The 26276-nt window shown below is 36.1% G+C and overlaps 2 protein-coding genes and 1 pseudogene across 4 annotated transcripts; 1 reads left to right on the top strand and 2 right to left on the bottom strand.

Annotated features, from left to right (window-relative positions):
- The window catches only part of LOC140888474 (protein DETOXIFICATION 24-like), a 37432-nt pseudogene extending 30368 nt beyond the window's left edge, over positions 1-7064 (top strand).
- A 637-nt stretch (positions 7065-7701) lies between these two features.
- On the bottom strand, positions 7702-20889 carry LOC140892280 (uncharacterized). Its single transcript, XM_073301122.1, has 8 exons — positions 20680-20889; positions 16822-16937; positions 14621-14868; positions 13426-13599; positions 13187-13343; positions 12804-12943; positions 12373-12408; positions 7702-8783 (listed from the first exon to the last, which is right to left on the bottom strand). Exons 2-8 carry the CDS (start codon positions 16898-16900, stop codon positions 8010-8012), a joined length of 1608 nt encoding a protein of 535 aa, XP_073157223.1. The 5' UTR covers positions 16901-16937; positions 20680-20889; the 3' UTR covers positions 7702-8009.
- A 1379-nt stretch (positions 20890-22268) lies between these two features.
- LOC140892655 (uncharacterized) lies at positions 22269-25635 on the bottom strand. Of its 3 annotated transcripts, none has more exons than XM_073301602.1 (6): positions 25374-25635; positions 24401-24571; positions 23996-24229; positions 23614-23703; positions 22981-23100; positions 22269-22743 (listed from the first exon to the last, which is right to left on the bottom strand). In XM_073301602.1, the coding sequence occupies exons 1-6, from the start codon at positions 25563-25565 to the stop codon at positions 22702-22704; spliced, it is 849 nt and encodes a 282-aa protein (XP_073157703.1). In that variant the 5' UTR covers positions 25566-25635; the 3' UTR covers positions 22269-22701. The 3 variants fall into 3 exon arrangements, 2 of the variants coding, with proteins under 2 accessions (XP_073157703.1, XP_073157704.1); XR_012152875.1 differs by having other exon boundaries at positions 22719-22743; positions 22981-23118; XM_073301603.1 differs by lacking the exon at positions 23614-23703.
- Positions 25636-26276: the final 641 nt, after the last annotated feature.

Here is a 26276-nt window from a genome sequence, read left to right as displayed (position 1 = left end):
CCAAGCAAAGATGGTGGGATCAATGAAGTTTGATATTGAGAAGTTTACGGACAAGAACGATTTCTCGCTCTGGAGGATTAAGATGTGTGCAATCCTGATACAACAAGGATTGGTGGAGGCTCTTAAGAAGAAGGAGGAGATGTCCGATGAGATAAAGAACAAGGATGAATTGCTCGAGAAAGCACACAGTGCAATTATTCTCTGTCTGGGAGATAGACCTCTTTGGGAGGTGGCCAGAGATGAATCTGCTGCGGTAGTGTGGCTCAAACTCGAAAATTTATACATGACAAAATCCCTGGATAATCGTCTGTACATGAAACAGAGATTGTATTCCTTTGTGATTAAGGATGAGAAGAACCTTGAAGACCAGATCGAAGAATTCACCAAGATATTGGATGACTTGAAGAATATTGAAGTAAAGCTTGAGGATGAAGATCGAGCTTTGATACTTCTGAATGCTCTTCCTAAAGCATATGAAAATTTCAGGGATGCTTTGCTATATGGAAGAGAACAGACGATAACATTGGAAGAAGTTATGTCTGTTATTCAATCCAAGGAACTTCAGAGAAAATCGAACACAAACACTGAATCACATGGAGAAGGTCTTACGGTGAGGGGCAGAAGTGATAAGAGGACATCAAGTGGGAAATACAGGCCAAAGTCCAGATCAAAGATTCAAGGAAGATACCAGAACAGAAACTTGGGTAATATGAAGTGCTATGCCTGTCAGAAGGTTGGACATCTGCGAAGAGATTGTCCTGAAAGGAAAGGGAAGCAACAGGAAAAACTCAAGGATGATGGTACTCTGGCCATAGCTACAGATGGATATGACTCAGCAGAAGTATTGGTGGTTTTTAAAGGTGATCAGAACCACGAGTGGATACTAGATTTAGGATGCTCCTTTCACATGTGTCCTATAAGATCTTGGTTTGAAAAATTGGAGGAATCAGATCAGGGCATGGTACTGTTGGGGAATAATCAATAATGAAGGATAAAGGGCTCTGGAAATATCAGAATAAGGATGCATGATGGGATCGACAGAGTACTCACCAAGGTGAGGTATGTGCCCGAGTTGAAGAAAAACTTGATATCATTGGGAACGCTTGATGCTCAGGGATATTCATTCAAATCAGGAGCAGGCAGTATCTCAGTGTCAAAAGGATATCTTGTTGTGATGAAGGCTGTCAAAAGGAACCTCCTGTATGTACTACAAGGTGATACGATTATTGGAAGTACAGCAAGTATTCAGGAACAGCAAGACAGAACCAAGCTATGACATCTGAGGCTTGGACATGTAAGTGAGAAGGGATTACATGAGCTGTCTAAACAGGGTCTGTTAGGTGGAGATAAGATCGAATCACTTGAGCTGTGTGATATTTGTGCTCTTGGGAAATCTAAAAGAGTATCGTTTGGTCAAGAAAGTCACACATTTGAGCAACCATTGGCCTACATTCATTCAGATCTATGGGGTCCTTCTCGGACAGAAACTCATGGTGGAGGCAGATACTTCATGTCTTTGATAGATGATTACTCAAGGAGAGTATGGATATTCATCTTAAAGACTAAGGATGAAGCTTATGACAAGTTCAGAGAATGGCTGCTGGCAGTTGAGAACAAGAGTGATCGAAAAGTGAAACACCTGAGAACAGATAATGGGCTGGAATACTTATCAGATAAGTTTGTCAAGCTATGCAAGGAGAAAGGCATTACCAGACACATAACAGTGGCAGGAATGCCACAGCAAAATGGCCTGGCAGAGAGAATGAACAGAACTCTTCTGGAAAGGGTCAGATGTATGTTGATCAATGCTTCAGATGTATGTTGATCAATGCTTCTCTTCCTAAGTCCTTCTGGGAAGAAGCATTATCTACTGCGTGCTATTTGGTCAATAGGTGTCCATCCAGTGCGATTGGTTTCAAGACACCAATGGAAAAGTGGAGTGGAACACCAGCAGACTACTCAAACTTGAGGGTATTCGGATGTCTTGCATATGCTCATCTGAAACAGGACAAGTTGGAAGCAAGGGCAGTCATATGTATATTCATTGGGTATCCGGATGGTGTGAAGGGTTATAAGGTTTGGAACCTGGAATCAAGAGGTCCAAAGTGCTTCAACACCAGGGATGTGAAGTTTGATGAATCCAAACTGGGATATAAAATGAATACAGATGGAAAGGACAGTCAGATCAGTGTGAATGATAAACTACCAATGAGGTGGAGTCTTCTGTGCCAGATGAAGAGGCAGATGAGATGCAAGATGACGATATGACAGCGAGTGATCCAAAATAGGACTTAAGAACTTATAATCTTGCAAGGGACAGAACCAGAAGGGAGATCAGAGCTCCTAAGAGGTTTGGTGAAGCTTATCTGGCTTGGTATGCACTGACAGTAGCTGAGGAGGTGGAGTATTCAGAGCCAAATACTTATGATGAAGCTATGGCGAGTAAACAAAAAAACAAGTGGATTGAAGCTATGAATGAAGAGATGAACTCACTTGAGAAGAATCAAACCTGGAAGCTAGTAGACAAACCGAAGCATCAAAAGACAATAGGATGCAAGTGGATCTATAAACAGAAGGAAGGAACTCCTGGTACAGATCAGATCAAGTATAAAGCAAGATTGGTTGCAAAGGGTTTTGGTCAAGTAGAAGGGATAGATTTTAATAAGGTCTATTCTCAGTGGTCAAACATTGTTCCATTCGGATTATGTTAGCACTGGTGAACCAGCTCAACTTGGAGCTTGAGCAGATGGATGTGAAAACTGCGTTTCTACACGGTGACCTGGAAGAAACCATTTATATGGAACAACCAAAGGGCTTCATACATCAGAAAACCCAGAACAAAGTCTGCTTACTGAGAAAATCATTGTATGGGCTAAAGCAGAGTCCTAAGCAGTGGAACAAGAGGTTTGATGAGTTCATGATTGGTATTGGTTTTGTGAGAAGCCAATATGATAGATGTGTCTATCTGAAGAAGGATGAAAGGCAGATTATCTTGTACCTACTGATTTACGTTGATGATATCTTGATCGCAAGTAAAAGTAGGACAGAGATATCATCCTTAAAACAACAGCTCAACACAGAGTTTAAGATGAAAGATCTGGGTGAAGCGAAGAGAATTCTGGGCATGGACATAGTGAGAAACAGGAAAAGACAGGAGATTCATCTGAGTCAGAAGAACTATTTGAAGAAGGTTGTTATGCGGTATAATATGAATCATGCAAAATCTGTCTTGACCCCTCTGGGACAGCATTTGAAGCTATCTGCGAATCAGTCACTGAATGTGAGGAAGACAAGATGAATATGGCTGGTATTCCATATGCTAGTGGAGTGGGGAGTCTCATTTATGGAATGGTGTGTAGTAGGCCTGATCTGGCATACGCAATCAGTGTAGTGTCAAGATTTATGGCTAATCCGGGAACATATCATTGGGAAACTTTGAAGTGGATTCTTCGATATCTCATAAACACAACTGGGCTGGGATTGAAGTTTGAGAAACAGCAAGATGGGATTGATCCGGTATTTGGATATGTGGATTCAGATTTTGCTGGGAACTTAGACAGGAGAAAGTCGTTGACTAGTTATGTGTTCACCTTTTATGGCACAGCGATCACCTGGAAGTCTAATTTACCGTCAGTGGTTGCTCTTTCTACCACTGAGGCAGAATTCATAGCTGTGACTAAGGCCATAAAGGAAGGATTGTGGTTAAAAGGGATGATAGCGGAGTTGGGTGTAAAACAAGATCAAGTTGTAGTACACTGTGACAATCAAAGTGCAATACACTTGACGAAACACCAAGTCTATCATGAACGATCGAAACACATAGACGTGAAAATGCATTTCATGAGAGATGTAATTGAAAAAGGAGATGTGATCCTTGTGAAGATAGCATCAGAAGAAAACCCTGCAGATGCTATGACTAAGTCACTGCCGTATGCTAAGTTCAAGAAATGTTTGGACTTAGTTAATGCGGTGATTGGAAATTAGCCAAGGCGGCTAGGATGGAGAGCAGCATTCCTTCTGAAAGAATCAAGGTGGAGATTGTTGAAGTATGCTTCTATCAGATTGAATGGGAATAGAGAAGAGATCGGATCGAATAGTACAGATCAGATGAGCTCGGTGATCAGATGAGTTCATGGCCAGATCGTATACTGGGATCAGATCGATGTGATGGTCAGACGAGTCTTCGGATGAGTTCATGCAGATAGATTGCTCGAGTATTGTGACTTGGTTAGAAGTCAGATGAAGTGTCCAAGAAGCTATACGCTTGCAGGCAGATCGATGCAGATCGAAATACAAGGGCAGATCAAACTGATGAATGAAGACTTATCGGGCTGGACCATGTTGACTTTATAATTGGGTCATAAGTTACTGTTGACCTAAATCCCAAGATGAAAGTCGGTCTAATTCTCTATATAAGCAGATGGAAGCTGGCCGCAACGAGAAGAACAGAAAATCAAATTCTTCAGAATATATTGAGAGAAGAAAATAGAGATTTTGGAGGAGAGAAACAAGCGAAGATTGTGACGGGAAGAATTCAAGTATCAAAATCTTGAATTGAGTCTGTATCTAGCTTGAGAGTTTTTTGTTGTCCATCTCTGTAATAAGCTCTGTTCTTGAGCTTGGATTGTTCTGTTGGTGATTAATAAAATTGTGTGTGTTGCTCTCCCGTGGACGTAGGCAAATCTTTGCCGAACCACGTAAATACTTGCGTCGTTTAATCGCTTTCGCGTGAGTTGGTTGATTGATCTGTGTGCGTTGGTTTTATCTGATTTCTAAGATTATTGTTCTTATCTGTGTGTTTCGTTTGCTTGGTGAATTCTCGATCTTTAAATTTCGGATTGATTCCTAACATTTTTGGTGGATGGTGTCAAGACACATGGAAGGGGTTAAGTGTTGCTGCACTGAGAGATGTGTGTTGCTTGTTGTGAAGCTTTCAGCGTCGTCCGGCCTCACGATCTGGTAAAGCAAAACTCTGTTTATCTTCTTCTAATTCGTGTGATGTTGTTTGATTGACACATTTGATTGTTGCGACTAAAATCCAATAATTAATTGGTGCACAAGATTAACTATATACCTATAGATATTCATAGGTAAATGCTAAAATCTTATTCATGTTGTTACTTCAATTGTTATGTTTTATGTGACAAAAAGTTATCAACTTATTTTCTTGTGCAAATGGTCTGATATATCATACATAGCTTGGAGTTGTGGTACTTTGCCATCCTAGTCTTGTTGGCTGGATATATGAAAAATGCAACTGTCGCCATATCCGCCTTCTCTATTTGGTAAGTAATCCTCCACGCCAAAACAAGTTTGCTTCACCGTTTTCGGCCTTGATTTCAAGTCATATCATTGCATACTTGTCAGAAAAATAACCAAGATCACTAACTCATGATAAGACAATTTTCAGCCTTAATATCACTGCTTGGGAGTTCATGATCAGTCTAGGAATGATGGGTGCTTCAATGTACGTTAGTTTTTTTACTTAGATAAAAAAAATCACTCAAACGAGTCTGTGCTGCCTAAAGGCATCTTGATAGGTATCAGTTCTTTTTTCTTCTCTTTTTTTTTCTCAACAGCATGCGAGTTGCGAATGAACTAGGAAGGGGAGATGCTAAAGCCACTAGATTTTCAATAAAAGTGGTGATGATCACCTCATTTCTTATAGGTATGTTCTTTTGGATCCTTTGCTTAGTGTTTGGTGATAAACTCGGATACTTGTTCACGGACGAAGACGACGTTGCTCAGGGCGTATCGGACCTTCACATACTGCTTGCTTTCTCAGTGTTGCTCAATGGCATTTACCCAGTCCTCTCTGGTAAGTGTTCTACATATGTTATATTCATCTTTTTATTTTTAAGAAAACGAAATTACATACCCCTAACAGGAAACATAAGCATCGTACCTCGAAAATTCGGAGAATGCGTATGTTCTTTCTGTCATATTTGATCAGTACTCTTTCCACCATTTATATCAGGTGTGGCGATAGGAGCAGGTTTGCAAACAAAGGTTGCACTTATCAATCTTATTTGCTACTATTTGATTGGCTTGCCCATTGGAGCTGTGCTTGGATATGTGCTTCATTTTCAAGTCAAGGTAATAAGAACAATTTTCAAAGTCATTAGGATTATATGCATTCATCTTTCCTATATTTAATGTATTATATGTAATGTATGAGACATTTATACTAACTGATTTGTTCTAGTCAGTCAATGTAACACCAATGACAAATTAGTGAATTACATATTTAGCGGTTTAGTCTATGCTACCCCATTCGGGCAGTGTAATGTATGAGACATTTATACTAACTGATGTGTTCTAGTCAGTCAATGTAACACCAATGACAAATTAGTGAATTACATATTTAGCGGTTTAGTTTATGCTACCCCATTCGGGCAGTGCCCGAATGGGGATCCAACGGCCGCATTTTTTTGCATTTGAGATGTTCACATGAACATCTCAAATGCAAAAAAAATGGATCCTTGGATGCAGCACATGGGCACTATAGACTAAACCTTATTTAGCAAACACTCATTCATTTCGAAATCAAAATTAGGCTTTTTGTACTATCTATCTTTCTGATAAGATTCATTATCATTTCTAATTTAAAAATTATAGTAACCGCGCGCTTATCAACTTCTTTTCATCTCATATATTTCGTTACTCCTTGTATTCCTCAATTTTTTTTACGTAATTTTTATTTATTATGTTACGCATATATCGTGTGTGCCTTCGATCGTTAATAATTATAACAGATGACTTTTAGTGATATGGAATTATAAAATTATTTGATGATTTTGAAGGGCATATGGGTTGGAATGATGAGTGGAGTTGTGACTCAAATGTTGGCACTAGGCTTCATGACATGGAAAACTGATTGGGATGAAATGGTAACTTTAATTTTAATTTCTACTTGAAAATAATGGTAAATAATTTGTTTACTAAAGTTGATGTATGATTAAATGGCAGGTATCTATAAGACTATAACTACAGCTCGTCCCATAAAATGGTACATGAAAACTTCAGATGAAGAAGATAAGCAAAATTTGGATCAGTGCTCTTGATCGGGCGCAAGCTATCACATTGATATTTCGAATAAAAATTTTCAGCTGTATAAAATTTCTAGTTTTATCCTCTTGAAATCGCACAAAGTTCTTTGTTGATTTTGCCTACTATAAATAGTAAACTTGATTCTGGCCAATAAAGTTCTAATATTCAAGAAAAACTGGAGGTAAGTTTAATCTCCGAAAATACTAATTGTTATTTAAAAATTATACTTTCATTTTATTTATTTTTTTGAATCATATTATACTTTCAAATTTTAAGTGAACGAAAAATTTTCAAAAATGTTTCAAAAGAATCTTATTCGAACACATTTTTTAAGAACATTTTTAAAATGATTATCCAAACGGAGCCAAAATCTTTCATATTTAAATTTTGTCCACTGCAAATAATAAACTTGATGAACCTCACAATCCGAGGATTTGCATGCAATTTCCGTAGGATAGCATCACAACCACCACTATGTAAACTGAACATATGTGGAGTTTAAATAAATTGCATAGTATTAAAAAATAATTAAGATTTGAATGAGGTATGATCGTTAAATGGAAAATTTGAGTAACTTGTTCTTATAAATTTTTGCCACCATATTATATTTACCAAAATTAATTTAAAAATAATAATAATAAACACAGTCAATAAAGCAATAATGGTATGTGCAGAGAGAAGAATTAGTTTGACTCGGTGTTTACATAAACCACAATAAGCCTAAGTCCAAAAGCAACACATTGCCCAGTTACAGACTATAATAGTTAAACACTACAAATTCTACATGATGTTTACATTTGCCAAAAGTACCACATTTCCTGGTTAAAAACATACCCATCTTGACAACACAATGTGTACTAAAGGATATCGAAAGAAACATTATACTTCCTATGCCATTAATGACTTCTATAAATGTACAAAAATGACAAGGGGGGAATCCTTACCTTACCATTACCTACTCACTGCTTGTGTACGGGAGGGGTCGTCGGCTGATGGCTATGAGCATAGAACCCAACGGCTGGTGGCCTGAAGTATCCACCATTTGCAGGTGGCTGCTGCTGTGACTGAGCCTGTTGGTTCTGCAGCTGGGGTGGAAGGCCTGGCCTGGTGTACGCAGCAGCAGCGTTTGAAGACAATTGTGCAGGAAGTATGTTGCTGGCACCATAGTTGAATGGCAGCCCCATCATTGTAGACTGCATTAACGGATTCCCGGATACATTAGCAGGAAGTGCGAGTGGTGGCGGAGCTGGAGGTGGTGGAAGGAATGGAGCTTGTAATGGGTTCAACTGGGACACAGACTGAACGCCTAACGACTGAACGGATGGCATATTAGTTGATGCTTGCTGCGTAGTAGGAAAATAGGCTGAATTATTTCCCTCCGGATTGGTCAAACCTGGAAAAGGAATGGGTGTATCTAACTTGGGCCTCTTCAACCCGCTGCTTTTTGATGCTGCCTCTTCCGCTACGAAAGAGGAGAGAACAGATGTAAACATCAGGGCAGAAGATGAGGAAGCGGTAAGTTTTGCAGCAACCGCAGCTGCCGTCAACTTCTGCGACTCCTCCTTGTCGATGGAGTTCACAAAAGACGTCAAAGGATTGGAAGGTGGAGGCGCGGGGAGATTGTTTATTGTCAGACTGGGAGAAAATATGGATTGGTTCACAGCTGGTGCCGAGGAGGGTGATGCGAGCTGCAGTTTTATATTCGCTGCTTTCTCAATATGACCCCGAGCAGCCTGCATGTTGCATAAAGAGTTAAACCCTTCTATCCCATCATGTCATCGTGCACCAATACATAAAAACAAAGTACCGAAACTAGATAGTTCACAATTTTGTATGTAAATGTATGCTTGAAGTCTAGAGTTCGGGGAAGCAGAGATCAGCTTCCGAAACTTGAATCAGTCATAACAGATTAAACTATAGGGTGGTGTATCAGTCATCAAAACCTAGAACACAATATGTTAAGAAAGAAATGCATAACCTGCAAAAAGCTTGATGGCTTGATGAGAAAGGAGTGGAGTACAAATTAATTATGGATGAAAACGAAGAGTAAATCAGGCAAATCAAATTGTCGGAATCTTGTGTATACACTGTATTTATAGCAACAGCGTCATTTGCGATATCTTCGGGTACAAACTGATGACGAAGGCATCATAGATACCGTCATTCTATATCGTTAGGTTTCCACAAAAATGAATTTATAAGGCTCCAATGCACGGAATCTTACATCCAACTACCGCTAAAAGAACTCCAAGTTAGGGAAGAAGATTAGGAATGCTGAGGAACAAAATGGTCCATGATGCTATACCATTGTATCTCCTCCAAACTTTCTGCTAATTGGCCTACCATTTGTTGTGATACCATTCTCCGGAACAATCATTTAGGACACCCAATTTTCAATTCCCAAAGCAATTTATCTAACGTGATCCGTGAATAACGTTTCTTCGATCTTTTCATATGAATTAAGGGTGCACTCACAAAACCTAAAATAGATAGCCAATTTACAATTCTTGATCTTGAACGATGTTTCATCTTGTTCCTGGCAATACATGAGATGCCCTAGTCCCAACTAAAGTTTCAAACCAATCACGATCTAGTAAGTTCATAACTTTTATTGATCTTAATCATGTATACGGGGTTTACTTGTTAAAGCCAAAAAAATTTAGACAACTCTTTTTCCAAAAATTTCAGAAAGAGTAACAAATGTGTTTCAACCATTTTTTCATATGCTCTGCATTGATAAGAGAAGATAGCTTGCTACACATGAACTAAAATATTATCTACTAATGATGGCATAACTTATCAAAGTTTTTGTGCTTATACTAGTCGGAAGCGAAAATTTCCATTTTCTCAAAAATTGTGCCCAATGTAAAAATACATTCACGCTCATGCCATGGAGCAGGCCCAAGGCAATGACCATGCACACGCCTTGATCTAACACATATTTTTTTACTCTACGTATAGGCAATATTTTATTTGGTTTTAACCAATTTTATGGTTACATCTACAATGCATACATAAATATACCTCGACTTCATTTTCAAATTTGGCACAGAAGCCAACCTACAACCAAAACCCATGGCAGGGACGCGTAGGGAGTTGCATTTTACATTCTCTTAAGCATTTACAACGACTTCCCTTTTATACAACTTAAAATTAATTCTATCATTTCTTTTCAATTTATCATTTTATTGCACTTTTTCAAACTTAATTTGGTATTCTGAATGATATTTTGATCTTATGAAAAATGTCTCATTAAGTATTTTGGTTGTTTATAAATATGTGTAGCTTGTTTGAATAATGGATTAATTGATATATGTAGTAGTTCTATCAATTTTTCTCTGAGTCTCCATCACCTTTGAAAGGAGCATGCCTTGGGCTCCAAAACCTTGTGGCTCCTTGCACTTTTAATAACTATGCTCTCCACAAAGTGATCCAAAAGTGATTAAAAATATAGGTTCATGAATATTGGGCAAAGTCCATATAGGTAGAAAACCTGTATGAGCATATTGCCCCAAGAATAGAGGAACTCGGTCACCGGAAGAAGTAACAAACGCGCAATTGTATCCAAGAGCAGCGCAAAGACCGATTTCAAGACTGTCAAATGGTATATGTAGGGTAAGTTGGGTAAGATAACTGGAAAAACTTCGTAGAAAATCCAACAGAATTCTTGTGTGTTAATCAGCCATTAGTATGACCAATAATCCCACTTAGTCCAGTGAATTCTTTTGTGTTAATCAGCCATTAGTATCGCCCATAATATCACTTACTATAACAGGACCAAGCACATAAAAATTGATCTTCCCTTTATTATGGATAAAATTGGGAAAAAGCGATCAAGGTACTCCTCACCCCAACAAGTCTTCATGCTGCACGGATCTAACAAGGTACTACTTGGATCTCTCATCCAACAAGATTTCTGGTCAAATATCTAAAGGTTCTGCTCACAAAATGCAACTATCAAATTTTCATTCAACAATCTATTAGGCAAACCACAGAATTACCGACGTTCAAATCAAGAAATAGCCTCCTATGCAAGAAATACAGACCTATGTGGAAAACCAAGAAAGAAACTTTGCACAGTTCAACACTCTTAATCCCACCAAGTATTACATCAAACTCATGACGTCCAGCGCTAACAGCCAAATGGCAGATAACAGACATCAAGACATGCCACATTCTCCACGAACAACTCTGTCTAAGCTCAAAACCAACCATGAAACACATAAAACAGGTGGTAGCAGGTATCCGTGGCTGGATACTTAGCCAGACATGGAATTATTGCAATGGTGTTACACATCATATACCAAGGGGAAAGAAATAAAAGCAGAACCAAAGAAAACTCGATCTCAACAGGTATCAATGTATACCACTAATAACAAAAGAGCCATGAAATCATACCATTTGGCCTTGATGGGCCACTACAAATGGTGAGGAAACATAAGCAATCATCTACCTAAAATAGGCAAAAATTGATTTTAAGGCCTAAAATCACATCGCAATCAGTAAAATGGCTTGCGCTGTGGCACACTGACAATTTTCTATTAGGGTTTAAACAGAAGGAGCCTAATCAATTTAATTTTAGAAGCTTTCAGTACCAATTAGGCAATTACCAAGTAAATGGTGTACCGAATCTGTTTACGGGTCAGCTTCGACGCAGAAACCCTAACTTAAGAGAGAAACTATCAATATGCACATTTTTAATGATTTTATTTTTTAAAAACAAAAGCTGATCACTTGTTTTGTATATAATAGTCAGAATGAGCTTTTTTATTTTGTGCAAGCAGAATAAAATACATAACAGCTAAATTTTCTAGCTTCTGTATTTTTTTAAGCATTTTTTCAAAAGAAATTCTCGATCCAAACATCTTGGAGAACTTCACCATCCAAACGCCACTCTTAAGCCAGCTCGAGGAGCGGGCATAAATGTTGAATTATTCATATTCATGTGAAAATATTATACCAGTGATTTGCTTCCTCAGAGGGTTTGATTAGATTGTTTCAATATTTATTTTAGCTTAGATTTTTTACTTCCATCTCAGTTTCCTTGTACGAATGCTTTTAAAACTCTCTTTTTTGGTATATACACATTCTTATTATACGATGTGGACAAAATACAAATCATTAGTTAATTCCCATAATATATTTTTTCAACAAAGATGGGTTACCTATATGTGGTTTAGCATTTTGGAAACCAGCTATCTAGAAACATTCGTAGATTAATATTCATGGTAAAAACCAGTGTGTTGTGAGTGTCCACACCAGAGTAAACAAAAGAACGTGTGTGACTGTGTAGAGAAGGATAGTGATGGAGATTGATCCTACTTGTAACTCGCTCCGAATCAGCTCCAGCTTTGACTCCTGGAAAGTTATGATGTGTCAGGACATGAAAATGCAGAGTCAAAATTGCATTAGTAACATTCTCACTCACCTATGATTTGAAATCTATACAAGGATTGGGAATTTCCTAAGTTGTAACAATAGTCATACAATCAAGTAACATTTCCAGGCATTAGTTCATTGTACAGTACTACAGTTATTTTGGAAAGATTTCAACTTATTATTTAACTCATTCTATCCTATTAGACATCTCCAAATTCAGATACATACTATCTTAAAAAATATATAAGATTTTCCATATCCATGCATAAAATTAATAGGTTGTTGATTAGCACTGAACATTACGACACATAAATATGCGTCCAACAACAACCAAATAAACTGCAGAGAGGATTTCTCCCAAAGTAAAAGCATACCTGATCCTGCAGAGCTCCTCTAAGCTGGGAAACCAAAGCCACTCTGATTGTTTCACATTTTTCAAGCTGGCTAACACATTGGTGAAGCATGTTCTCCTGTTTCTCCATGTTATCCATAACAACAGAACCCTGAACATCTCCTGAAGACGAAATTAAAATACATCAGAAAGTTTATAAACTAACTGCATCTAGCATCTATTGACTTGGATATTTTCACAACATTCATACATCGTCATAGAATCAGAAAAAAGAATCTATAACACTCCTAAAAAGTTAATAGCGTGCTTGATGCACTCATGGAGTCACCATAATAGAAAACCACAACCAAGGTATAATCATTACAAACAGCAAGCAAATTCAGAGGAAACTAACTATGGTCAAACCTTGAGAAGGAGCATTCACAGCATCGATCTCGATTTCTTGTACGCTAGAAATAGCACTTCGGCATTTGTTTAAGGCAGCATCTTCATTGGCAACCTCATCATGTACCAAATGAAATGAGGTTAAAATTTTCTCCGGCATGCCTCCAACAGCCAATTTCTGGAATCAGCAAAAAGAAGAATATCTTAAGAATAAACCTAACAAAAAATGCCAATTAAAACCCAAAACAAAGTCTACTTACAATTCTCAAAGACTGGGCATCTCTCTTCATAACTTTGATAGGATTTGAATTCTTGCCACTGCTGATTAGAGAAGGATTCTTTCCGGTGTTGAGTGGAGGATTCTTTCCTAGCAGTTCATTTCTGAGATTCTGACCCTTAGATCCAAATACTTTTCTTTCTTCCCAAATGTCAACCTGATATAAAGAGCATCCCCAAAAATTCGGGAGGAAAGAGAACACAAAATATTAGTAATTAAGAAGGCGAGAACAAATAGAAGAGCAATAATAATACAACAAAAGGCGTATCCATATAGCCTACAGAAATTTGGCCCTTGTAGCCAACCAACCAAGTGGTGTAATGGTGGGAGTGATTATAAGAAAGAAACAGTATGCAACATGGCATAAAGCTGCACAAAAGAGAGGAATGAAAATTGCTCTGGAACACCAGGAAATAAGGATAACTGGGTCAAATTGTAGTCTCAAAGCAGCAACGAAATAACAGAAATCCTGATGTTTGACAAATAATGAGGTAAAACCGTTGCCTCCCAGAAAAAAATTATCAAACATAAACTGATTAAGTACCCTTATGTCATCAACCAGATAGATAGATGCCACATCTACAGAAGACGTGAAAAAATAATTGTTGAAATTTTTTGGCAGCAGTCAAATTCAAATTAAATGTAACTTGACAAGATAATTTGATAAAAATTCTACCACTAATATGCAGGACAAAGCTCACTAGATAAAATAGGTACTCTCCCATCCTCAGAATGCCCGTAGCAAACAATATAATATAATTTATCAGTCATCCATCATGCTTGTACTTTAGCAAATCTTAAGAACAATTAGAGTTCAAAAACATGTAAAAGAAGTTCAACAAAGAAGCAAACAAATTATATCCATGAGGATCCAAAGACAAGACTCGCTCCTGTAGTATTTACAGAGAGAATGTAAGACAAGAATCCACTCCTTCAGAAAAATAAAAAAGGGAGGAGAAGTTAAAACATTGCCATGAAAATAATGGAAAGAGTATATTACATAGTATCAACCCAACACAAGCAACGCTTACACAAGCATAGGCAGAGAACGAGAAGCCATGCAATGGACGAGGGCACTGGTTGGTTATGCTTCAGTAGGAGGTTATGCAATTATTTTCGTGCTCAGATAGAAGGAAAGAAAAGTATTAGTGGAATAAGAAAGGTTGTTGATGAAATACCAGCCGAGTGGCAGCTTTTCTGCAATTTTCATCACCACTATCATAAACACCCCTGAGAGCTGATGGCAGGATCTTCCAAAATTCATTCACAAATTCACTGCCCTTGCGCCTGCTATTTTGCAGGATGTCGTTAGCCAAGTACAAGAAAGATACCCGCTGATCCTGTTGTGCAGATTGAAATAGCCTATCCCATGTTTCAACAACATGCTTGGCCTTCTTCCGGTGAGATATGCACCACCGAGACAAAGCTGATTGGATGTTAAAGAAACTGCATCGTACTCTGAAATTTTTGAATGATCATATGCGACAAAATATCTTCAGATACATATTCAACTTTCACATTACAATCACTAAAATATCTCACAAGCATAAACAAGAAAATTGTTTTTTAGTTTACACTGTCATGTATCCTGTCATGGTAGGGGAGGACTGCATTCCCAGAAAATCATCAGAAAATATGTATAGTATACAAGAAAACTTAGTCCATTGAATAAATGGAATTTCTCAATGATTTCTAACCTAACCTAACCTATAAGGGAAAGTAAAGAAAACTGAGTATATTGAAAAAATTACATCAAAGATAATAATCTACCGATCATTATAAAATACTCCTGTAAAATCTACAGCCATAAATCAAAAAATATCTCCGATTGCAAAATACAAATCAAGATATGCACCACTAATCACACACATTTCTGAGGGATTTTATTGTCGATATCAACCAAAATTATACAAAATGAAGAAGAAAAAAGATTTTTTTCCGCAACATCTACAATGCTTGAGACACCCAATCCATTGTGTCTCATGCTGATCTTATTCAGGCCACAAGAAAAACTTGAGCAACTTACATATTTTTTTTAAAAAAAATATTTTTAAGCAACTTGATTGGGTTGGGTAATCAAAATAACACAATCCAGTGCCAAAATCCAGGTGAAATGAAAACCACCCAACAAGAAATCCCTCCCATTTCTTTCTAATCCAGAACCAACGCAGCACACAATGAAAAAACAAACCAAGGAGAAAAACTCAACATTGATAGAGATGTAATTTCATGTTTACTCTCATATATCTCTAAAATGCATCTTTATTTAACAATGACAGTAAATTTCAGAATTAAAACAATGACAGTAAATTTCAGAATTAAAACAATGACAGTAAATTTCAGAATTAAAACAATGGTTTCAAGAACTGTGCGAGTTGCATGACCCATAATCATTTGATAAGTAACGCCGTCGACCTATATTGAATTTTGGAAAGAAAAATTTGGCATTTTTTTTTCTCCAAATGCTGAGATGCTGCAGTGCGCAATCTCGAAGAGTACCACCATTTGATGATAACCTACCAAAGACACGGTATAACAAAAACCAAAGCATCCCAGGAAAGAACAGAAACTGTGGAGGCTTTAAAAAAATCTCTGTTATGAAATCAGAAGGTCTGAGATATAGCTATTATCAGTTAGGGAACTAAGATTGTTCTCAAAATAATTGGCTTCCTCATAACTATGATTGTATTAGCTTAGCCTTCATGAGAATCAATTAGCATCCTCGTAGCACCGAATAACTCGTCCAATCAGTAAATATACCAATAATTAACTCGGTTGCTTAGGTATGACCACTATACAAAATTACCGATATAACCCTAATAAGTTATCTATACTTTACATCACTGTTGGACATTAAAAACAAATGACAATGTTTCACTTTCCTCGCGCACTATTATATTCAATTCCTTTTGAAACTATTTCGAATTTCATAAACCAAATATAACAATTACTTTTTATACAGCTTATTAAGTAACACGACAGAAACATGTGTCTCAAGATAAAAAGAATTTGTAAAATTCGATCCTTCTATTGGTAATGGCATATAGTTCAAAACACAAGATAGATATGAATAATATACAAAAGTATATTAACCCTCACACACCCACCTTTAAAGCCCTCCAACACGTCAAATTCCTTCCAACAGGGTAAATGGAATAACATAGGTGATAGGAGTAGAAAAATGGGTAAATATTCCCTGAAGAAGAAGCATGTACATGCATGAAATGAAGGATTTTCTGCATCACTCAAGCAACAAGAAAAATAGCATGCATGATGATACAATCCTCTTCAGAAAATTAATGTCAACTAAGTCGGGTGACACTACAACTTCCAAATTAAAAAGTAAATGAATGACTACTGCCTCCTAAAGAAAGGATACATTCTATGCTTTGTTGAGAACTATTTAGTTTAGACAGTTTCTCTGACAATGACTTCTCATCAAAAGTTTCATCAGCCATCCTTCTGTTTGCTGAACTTACTTACCCCCAAAAATGCCTGCAATAGTACATATGAATTTAAACCACATAGGAAAAGAAAATAAAGAGGAGGATTCAGGGATGAGGTTAGGAGGAAGATTAAAGCTTTCTTCTGATGGAATGGTTAGTAGAAGAAGATACAAAAATGTACCACTAAGAGATAGAAGTGATAAACAATTTAAATTTAAAGCAATCTATAGTTCCACATAGAAAATAATCATTTACAGAAAATCCAAGCTTAAAAATAGTAATCCAAGCAGTTAATTAACCCCAGAACCAAAGTCAACTTTGTAAGGCTATACAATCTATAGGAATAGTGACTTAATATTTTCATCTCAGAGATTTTCGTTCAGTGAGTAGAACCAGTGCATAAGACCATTTGAAAATGCATGTACGCCCAGACAATTTATTTGACAGTTACAGAAATGGATTGATTAATCACCTCCTAAGTTCCCTGCAAAGGACACATTTCCAATGTACTAACTAGTTGAATTCTTCATTCAAAAAAAAAACTAGCTGAATTCAATTGGACAACCAGACTGCTAGTCAAACTGGCTGTATCTTTTACAGCACCAATGAGTTTGAATTCCCATGATGAGGAAAGAAGTTCATGTCATAAGGGTACCATGAAATAGAGGTGAATAGTTGATCGACAAGATTCCAATTAGGTGTGGATAGTTGATGGATCAGCATGACAAGTTTGTGGGATGCCAGTAGATCGCTCGGAGAGGCTTAGGACAAATAGTGGTAGGAAAAAATAGGCAGCCTTCAGTTGCCTTCCATGGCCAGAGTAGGTAGATAAATATCTGATCAAGGTCACAGCCAAATGTCAAGTGCCCAGCAACCTTACATTTAGCCAAACACAGGAATCAGGATGCTCGCAAAAGAAAGAGGCTCGGTGGTCGGTATTGCTGGCTAAGGCAGAGTGGCAGACATCCAAGGACCAACACCAAAGCTGTGTAGGAAGTCAAAGGTAAGGGTAACTTGCATACAGAAAGCCAAACGGATAACGATGGACCTAAAGAGATGGTCCATATTTTCAGGTAACCGGTTGGTTCTTATCAGCGGAAAATTCAAGTGATGAAAACCGAATTGATTTCTTCCCACAATTTAATACCATGAGTCGAGGAAGATGAGAAAAGAAGGCTGCACATGTTGGTAGACGTAGATCCCACTATATCTTACCGACGTAGATCCCACTATATCTGACCAGCCAATCAATCTTGTTCATACCAACCTTGTTTAAATCAAATCCAATCTAACCCTTCCCGTTTACCACCTCGACTGATGCCACAAATCTTAAATATTTCATGAGAAGTGTACTTGTAGACTAGTACACCACATGTGGACTCTATAACTAGTTTGCGATGGAAATTCTCCAAATCTTGTTCTATCACCAAGACACTTGAATTATAAATGGCAAAAATCACGAAAAGAAAATCATGTGATTATAAATATCTTTCGGTTCTTAAATATACATCGGTGCACGTGATGGGGATATAAACAATAACAAAAACTATAGAAGGCCCATTTCGTTAGTTTTATAGATTCTGCACCTAGATTTGATTGTGCTCAATATTTATTGACATGAACCACATCAAAGATCTAGGAGTTAGCCAATGACAGACTAATCAGAAATCTGGGAAAACACACGATCTAAATTGCTTATCTGCAACTCAAATCAGAGAGTCAATAATCGGAAATCCTAAAAAATGAAAAAATGTAACCCATTTTGCCTCCTTGTCGATAATAAGGACCAAATTAGGGCTAAAATCAAATTCCTGGCACCTATTTTGAACTCATCCGCACAGCACTCCGTCAATGCAAAAAAAAAAAAATATTTAATGACCAAATAGCAAAAGAATGAAATAAAGCGAATTCTTTTTTACCACTATTCCGGATAAGATTTTGGGATATTACTATAGCGTCAGTGAGAGGCAGCTTGCTTAAGATGAAGGTTTCTGCAGGTGAATTGGGGGTGACGGCAAAAATAAAGTGAGAAAGGACAAACCCTAGTTTAGATTCATTTCTCCAACTATGTCCCACGTCATATAAAAATAAAATCAAACACCAGTATCTCATTTTCATTCTTTTTAGTCAAAATATTCAAATTCATTTTTAAATATTAGTAATTAATTTCATTTATAATGACAATTTTATTTCCTCAAAACAAAACCAAACATAAATTTATTTTCTCAAAATATTTCCCCAATAATTTTCACACAACTCTCCTAAAAGTAAAACAATACCAAGCAAGCCCAAAATCTTCAAGAAAGTAAAATCAAAACTTCACTGGCTAACGGTATGCCCTGTCATAAATGGACGTGTGCGGTCAATTTCAATTTAGAACTTTAACCTCCGCAAGACACAAGTATAAAAAATAAAAATAAGCACATCTACATTTCACAATGTATCAGCTACGAAGCAAAAATACTGATTTGGTCAACAAGATGATCACCATTTTATCAGCATTAAATAAGTTCTCATTTGAAACATGCTAAAAAATATGCAATCTATCGAGACCAAGATGTAACTTTCAAAAATAAAAGAGAAATCAACAAGCAAGTGAATTGGATTGAGAAAAACGACTATCAAGCATCCCTGTTAAAACATTATTTGATATTGTAGTTTGTCAAGTTACAGAAACAAGTTATCAAATTAATTATTTGTAATAAAAAATTGAATGTTTAAATAAGCACATGTACTAGGAGTCTAGGACAATTATTACTACCACTGGCCATTTTTAATCTCTAGTCTTGAATCTGAAGGCCGTATTCTCCCAGCCGTGAATCTCAAAAAATAGTTATTGGGAATTGATACTAAAAATTCATCACAGTCGTGTACTTGTGTATTTTTGGAGTTAATATATTTTGCATAAATCGTGATTCATACATCTAAACAAAAATTATTAGAGTTTGATATTTACAAGAAATCAAACAGAAAATTAGAATGATAACTAATTAAGCTTTTCTACCACTCCACATCACACAGATAAAATATGATGGCATTATTCATGGTAATAACTGAAACCCAATTAAAGAAGACAAGATACCAAACGTTGAAATCTGAAAGCATCCAACGTGACTTGAAATTTCAAATTACACGAATGATTGAATTCTCATTTGAGAACAAAAATTTTCTCTAATTTGCATGGATTCTCAATCCCACCAAAAATGGCTAAGAATTCATGGGCTTCATAAATACACACTAATTTTCAGACATTTCACATGCTGGTGTTCATAAGATATATTTACTGATGCATTCACATAAGTATACATGTTCATGTATGTACTACACATAACAGCATAAAAACAAGATACCAACATATACAGTCAACACATGTATATAGTTGTAAAAACCAGTTTACCTCGAGTTCACTCTTTAACGACCAAGCCCATTACCCAAAGAACTCAGTTCAGAAAAAACATCAAAAATAAATAAATAAATAAATAACAAATAACCAAAAACAAAAAAAGCAAATCTTGAGGCCAAAAAGTACAAAAAATTTACTAGCTCATGTCCACATATTGGACCGAGCTCGAAGTCCTTGGAACCAAACCTCCAAAAATTTTAAAAGGACGATGTTATATTCTTTTGCATGCGCATATAAAATCCATAAGACCACCGAAAAATCTAAGACAGATGGCCAAAGGCTGCCCCGACAAACCCCCTCTCCCTCCGCCGCTGTCACCGCAAAACAATACTGCAAGATATTTAAGCAAAAACTTAAATTTCACGCAAATTAGGAAAATATGGGGTACCTGAATGTAGAAGCACTTCCATTACAGCATATTTTTCCCAAAAGAACAACAAATCTGAAATGAAAACGGAAAGAATGGTAAAGTTGATGTGGGATTACGGGTCGAATCGTATTTATCCGCAATAGGGATTGCGTACAGGGCTTTTGGGATTACAGAGATTGCAAAAACCCTTGAGAAAGAAGAGGGTCAGACGAAAGAGGTGGATGAAGGTCAAAATAATAAATAAATGGAAATTGAGGGGGCAAAACGGACAAGAGAAAATATTTATTGTTCTAATAATAATATAAAATACAATATTGATTTTTTGAACATGAAATAAGAAATGTTTTATCAAAAAATAAATAGATATATATATATATATAAAATTGGAATTAATAATTGCTCTTGTAAATGAACAATCAACATTAAACTTTAGTTATTTAACGATTTAAAATATTTGAGTTACTATAGTTTTTTATAAAGCAGTAAACATCAATCTTATTTTAAATATGTTAAATTCTTTTTTTTTTAATGGAGTGGAACCAACTTAATAAACAAAATACTGATTGCATCAGAAGTGGATTTATACTTTGAGAATTTGTTTTGGCTTGAAAATATCTTAAATTGAAGATGATGGATCTGAAAATTGCCCCAACAAATTTGAGTGAATTTGTATATAATAATAATAATAATAATAATAATAATAATAATAATAATAATAATAAATTGAATATAAATCCATTGAACCATTCCATCTTAAGTCCTAACATAGTATCGGTTCTTAAGGAATGACTTTCAAAAAGAAGTCAGGAAAATGGTCGTTTATCATATTAGGACAAGTCATCTTAGAACATGTTCCATAACACACAATCCTACAATTTGTTTCAATATTAATCATTATTAAAAATAGGAATGCTTTCAAAACTAAAAAGTTAAAACATATAAAATTGTTCCTCCGTGATTTAACCAAAATATACAATTATCAGAAGTATGTCTTCAAAACTCGGCCATTTAACCGTAAAAAAATAAATAAATAAATAACTCGACCATTTTGATCTTAAAAAAGACGAAGACTGAACCTTATGTTACTGTAGGGATTTGGTATAGAACATTCGATAGGACTGTAACAAATTTTTAGTAGTATACATTGTTATGCAACTTTGATATTATTGTCACATGATTATTTATGTGATATATTTTCTTTTATGACATGGAAATCAATAACTGTTGGTTACGGTTTGATGTACGCTGGATAAATCTCCGGTCAAGACAATATTCTGCAAACCACGTGAGCAAACTCTGTGCAGTCCAAGAAAATGTTGTTAGAAAAAATCAAACACCTAACCACTGACCAAATGTTTGCCTACTTCATCAACTTGAACATCTTATTGAGGACGACAACACCACACGCATTCAAGCATAAATTAGGCTAGGGAGGAGGGCTTTGACATTTAACATTCAAAAAGGTTTGCAACAAAAGTTTGTTTTGCGCAACTCTAAAGATCTGGCCAAAATTAATCATATCATATCATAATTAATCGATCAATTATATCTTAAATTAAATATTTGTTAATTTAAACTGAATAATAGAGGCAAAAGTCAATAAAACGTCGAGGCACCTGAGTAATAGATATTTAAACATCAATGATAAGTCATGACCATTTACACATTAGCTTGGGTTTATGTATTAAAAATAATTTATACATAGGTGACCTTATTTTGGTAAACCTCCTATGAGGCTATAAATACATTATCCTATCATTCGAGCATTAGTAGCTGGTGGTAAATAATTCCATTGCTGCTAAATATGACGATGCAAGCGATTGCTGCCTTAAAAATTCAAGGCACGGTCTCTCGGGACATCACCAGTGACACCCGAATAAAGGGTCTCAAGCGATGTTGAGACCCGTCAAGGCAAAAAGAAGACGACTCTACACAGAAAGGCTGCTGGAGATGGTGAGTAATATTCATCTTGACACCGAGCGACAACACAAGAGTACTAACAAAAATGCAAGATGTACGTATTACTGGAAAACTGATTGGCTATCGCCGTTGTTTCTTCTGCAACGAAGAAGAGAGTCCTTCCTGAACCAAAACAAAATATATATACATTACAAAACTGCAAAAACTAGCAATTGTCATGATGAGGATACCATAACAAAAAACACCATTTTGGGCTCAGTGACATAACTCATAAGGAATAACCAGCAGCTTTATAGGAGAAACAGAACTATACTACAGGCACAAAGGTTTCCCTTGCAGGGTCCTATCATTGTGATGTGATAAACATGAAAGACACAAAACAGAGAATACTTCACTTACAAATCGTGATAATTGTTCATTGATGTAAGTCAATGATCTCAGCACTGCCTCAAGTGTGTCTTTTGTGAGTTGAAACTTGACTTCCGTGTCCGTTGGAGGAGACTTGTTACAATCTTGCAGCTATCACATAAGAAGGAACTGGAATCAAGAAAAGGAACATGGTATGACAACTGTACAGAGAACCAGAGACGCACTTCCTGATGCATGTTTATTAAAAAAATGGAAAATATATTGAGAAACATTTACGAAAAAAATGTCCATATTCAGTCAACCTAATGATTCTTTCATAAAAATATAAAAGTTGAATGTATCCATCAATTGCATATGGTAGAGGATAATAACAATTACTACGAAGAACTTTATATCAAAGATAACCGAAAAAATTTCATATGAAACTTCAATATGCAACCTTAGCAGAGTGTAAATGATAGAAGGTGGTAATTTCCAATTGTCGTGTAATTTCATATTCATTGATGCACCCATTAGGCTACTCATTATTCACTTATTCTTTCTTCCCATATATTTTGTTTACATTCCAAATTTTATGCAACTAGCTGAAATCAGTTTTCACACTCTGGATGTCTCGGTCGATCGAATGGAGCACAATCGTAGAAGTTTCTTAAATTCGAATACCTTAAGCGTAATAATAGCCACTCGGCTCTCTGGCACCGCATTCTTATTCTCTACAGTCCATGTCACGGACTTTAGTTGGGGAAAAGTTCCCTGCAACAAGTTTATACATCAACACAAGTTAGCAGCATAGCTTTCTCCAGAAGAAAGAAAACTTTTATTAAAGTTGATCATTTCCGTGGATTCTGGAGTGGAAATTCAGTGAATGATCAGAAAACAACATAAGACAGAAATAAGCATGTTACTTTAATATTATACACTAATGGACAACAGACCAGATTACAGAGGCAGCATGAATAAATGTCAAAACATCTCGATGAATCGACAAAAAGGTGGTAAAGGGTGGGGAAGATAATTTTATTTCATAAGGGATAAAATAGCATACCACAGTGTCACCTGGGAACGCGTCGTTCTGAAGAGTTAACATCGACGGAAAACTTAACACGTTTCTTTCAGCAGCAATCGAATTATGGCCTCCAAAATTATGACTGCTGAATTGAGTAATAGGATATTGTCGTGGCAATAATGACCCAGAAACCTCGGTAAAGGAAAACGATGGGGAGGGCATCGGAAGGCCAGCATTGAGCTGATATGAGAATCTGGTCTTTCCGAATAAACGCTGCCAGAGAAGCATAAAACTCTTACAATCAAAGATGATAACAAAAATATGTGCAGCACATCATCTCTCATAATATGTTTGCAAAAATCACATGCGTCAAAGAAATTTCTACAATTCATTAGCATAGACAGGATACCGTATTCTTTGAAATCAAGAAGAAAGATTAATTACCTCTTCTTGGGACAGCTCTTCCTTCCACTGACTCTGATGTTTCTGCAATGTTACAAGCAGAATGCTTTGCATTTCCAGTGTCATATCAGGTGGAAGCAGCTTCAAGATGTAATTACCACCAAAACTCTCGTTCAAATACTTCATAAGAAGAGAACGAAGGCATGCCAGCACCTATAATCAACACCTAAATGCATGTCAAAATTTAATCAGAGATTCAGAATCTACAAGAACACTAACATCACAAATTGAACAGTCTCAGCTAACCCTTAATGAAGTAGAGATCTACTCTGTAATGAGTGGATTGGACGGACAGGACAAACTATTCAAGACAATGCATGCAAAGCATGCCAGGTAATTATTTACAATTACATAAAAATTCCTATGAGTTTGTCTCATGGTTCTGATTAAACAGATTTCTAAACCCAACCCAGTTCATAAAAAGAATATTAGTTTTTATTTCAAAAGTACTACTTTCACGTCTACACCTATCACAAGATACCTATTCAAGCAAATTTTTGTCCTATATGGTGCCGCTAAAACTGTACTAAGTTTAGCTTGTACTAAGTGAGATATCTTTGACTTTAGTTCGTGCGCGAGGCCAGTAAAGAACATGCATACAACAGAGAATCAAACCGAAAACATGATCACATTACACTTTGTTCAAACCATGTAGTTTCAAACAAAATCTCAAACTCCGGGTTAACAGATGTAATCTTGGATGGAACACAAGGTATAACATACCAGCTATATTTTAAGGGAAAGCCCTTTAAAGTAACCACCTTTTTTTTCATCTCACTTAAAGTTTCTTGGTTTGCCATACTCTTCCATACTTTTTTAGTGATTGATTTGGATTTTTTTTAGTCTAAAAAACAGTAATAAATTATGTATAGTAGCAAGTGAAAACCGGTAAAAAAAAAAAAAAAAAAAAAAAAAAAACACAAGATTTACCGCGAAGGGAGCAATAATTACTCACGGGATCGAGGTCGGTGAGAATGGGTAGTCTGAGAAGGGACTGGAGGGAAGACTTTTGTGGAGCGGAAAGACCAGTTTTGCGGGTCTGCCATAGCATTTCGAGCAAGTTTTCAAGCTCTTCCGCAGACTTCAAGCCCACCAACTTGTGCAGATGCCGGTACAAAGTGGCATCCTCCATTATTGTTTGCTGCATTTCATCTGTCTGTGGCCGATCGCCCACATGAATGAAACGCGTTACAGCTCCACAGAATCGATCGCCCGAGATTTTAATGAACAATACAAAAATAACTCTGAAATTTTGCGATAAAAATCTTTTTTTTTTTTGACGTGTTAAAAAAATGTTCTTTTGAGAAAATAAAATTTAATTTCTGAATTTTACTGGATTTAAATAGTTCGACCAAAGTCCTGCTCACCTTCATTTTTCTTGTTTTAGGAAAAAAAAAATTAAAAAAATTTAAGTTTGATCCATAAAAATTATATGATAAAAAAAATTATTGTTATTTTAAAAAATGTTTGCGATCACTAGCAAAAAAGTTATGCTTAGATTTTGGCTTAAAAAAATCACTTTTGTGTGTTTCTTTATACTCAAATATGTGCTAGCCTATACTTAACTTAATTGAAATCCAAAAGCTAGTTACATGTTGATTATGATTCTCCAAAAGTTATTCTAATAAAAAGATCAATGTTAAAATCACTCTAATCACTTATTTATCAAACACTACCCAACTTTGATTTTTAGATTTTCACATTTGTTTTCAAAAACCACCAACTTTTGATTTTTCTTAACTTTTTTTTAATCTATAAATTTAATCATTTCTACAAAAGCATAATCTTTTGCAAAAACTTCCTAAATAAAGTTTCATAAAATCAATTAGTAGTTATTTAGTTGAAATCTTGCTTTAAA

This window comes from Henckelia pumila, chromosome 3 (genome assembly GCF_033568475.1).
Source record: "Henckelia pumila isolate YLH828 chromosome 3, ASM3356847v2, whole genome shotgun sequence".
NCBI lineage: Eukaryota > Viridiplantae > Streptophyta > Magnoliopsida > Lamiales > Gesneriaceae > Henckelia > Henckelia pumila.
The sequence above is the reverse complement of the archived record's forward strand: the minus strand, read 5'-3'. Positions and strand labels throughout refer to the sequence as shown.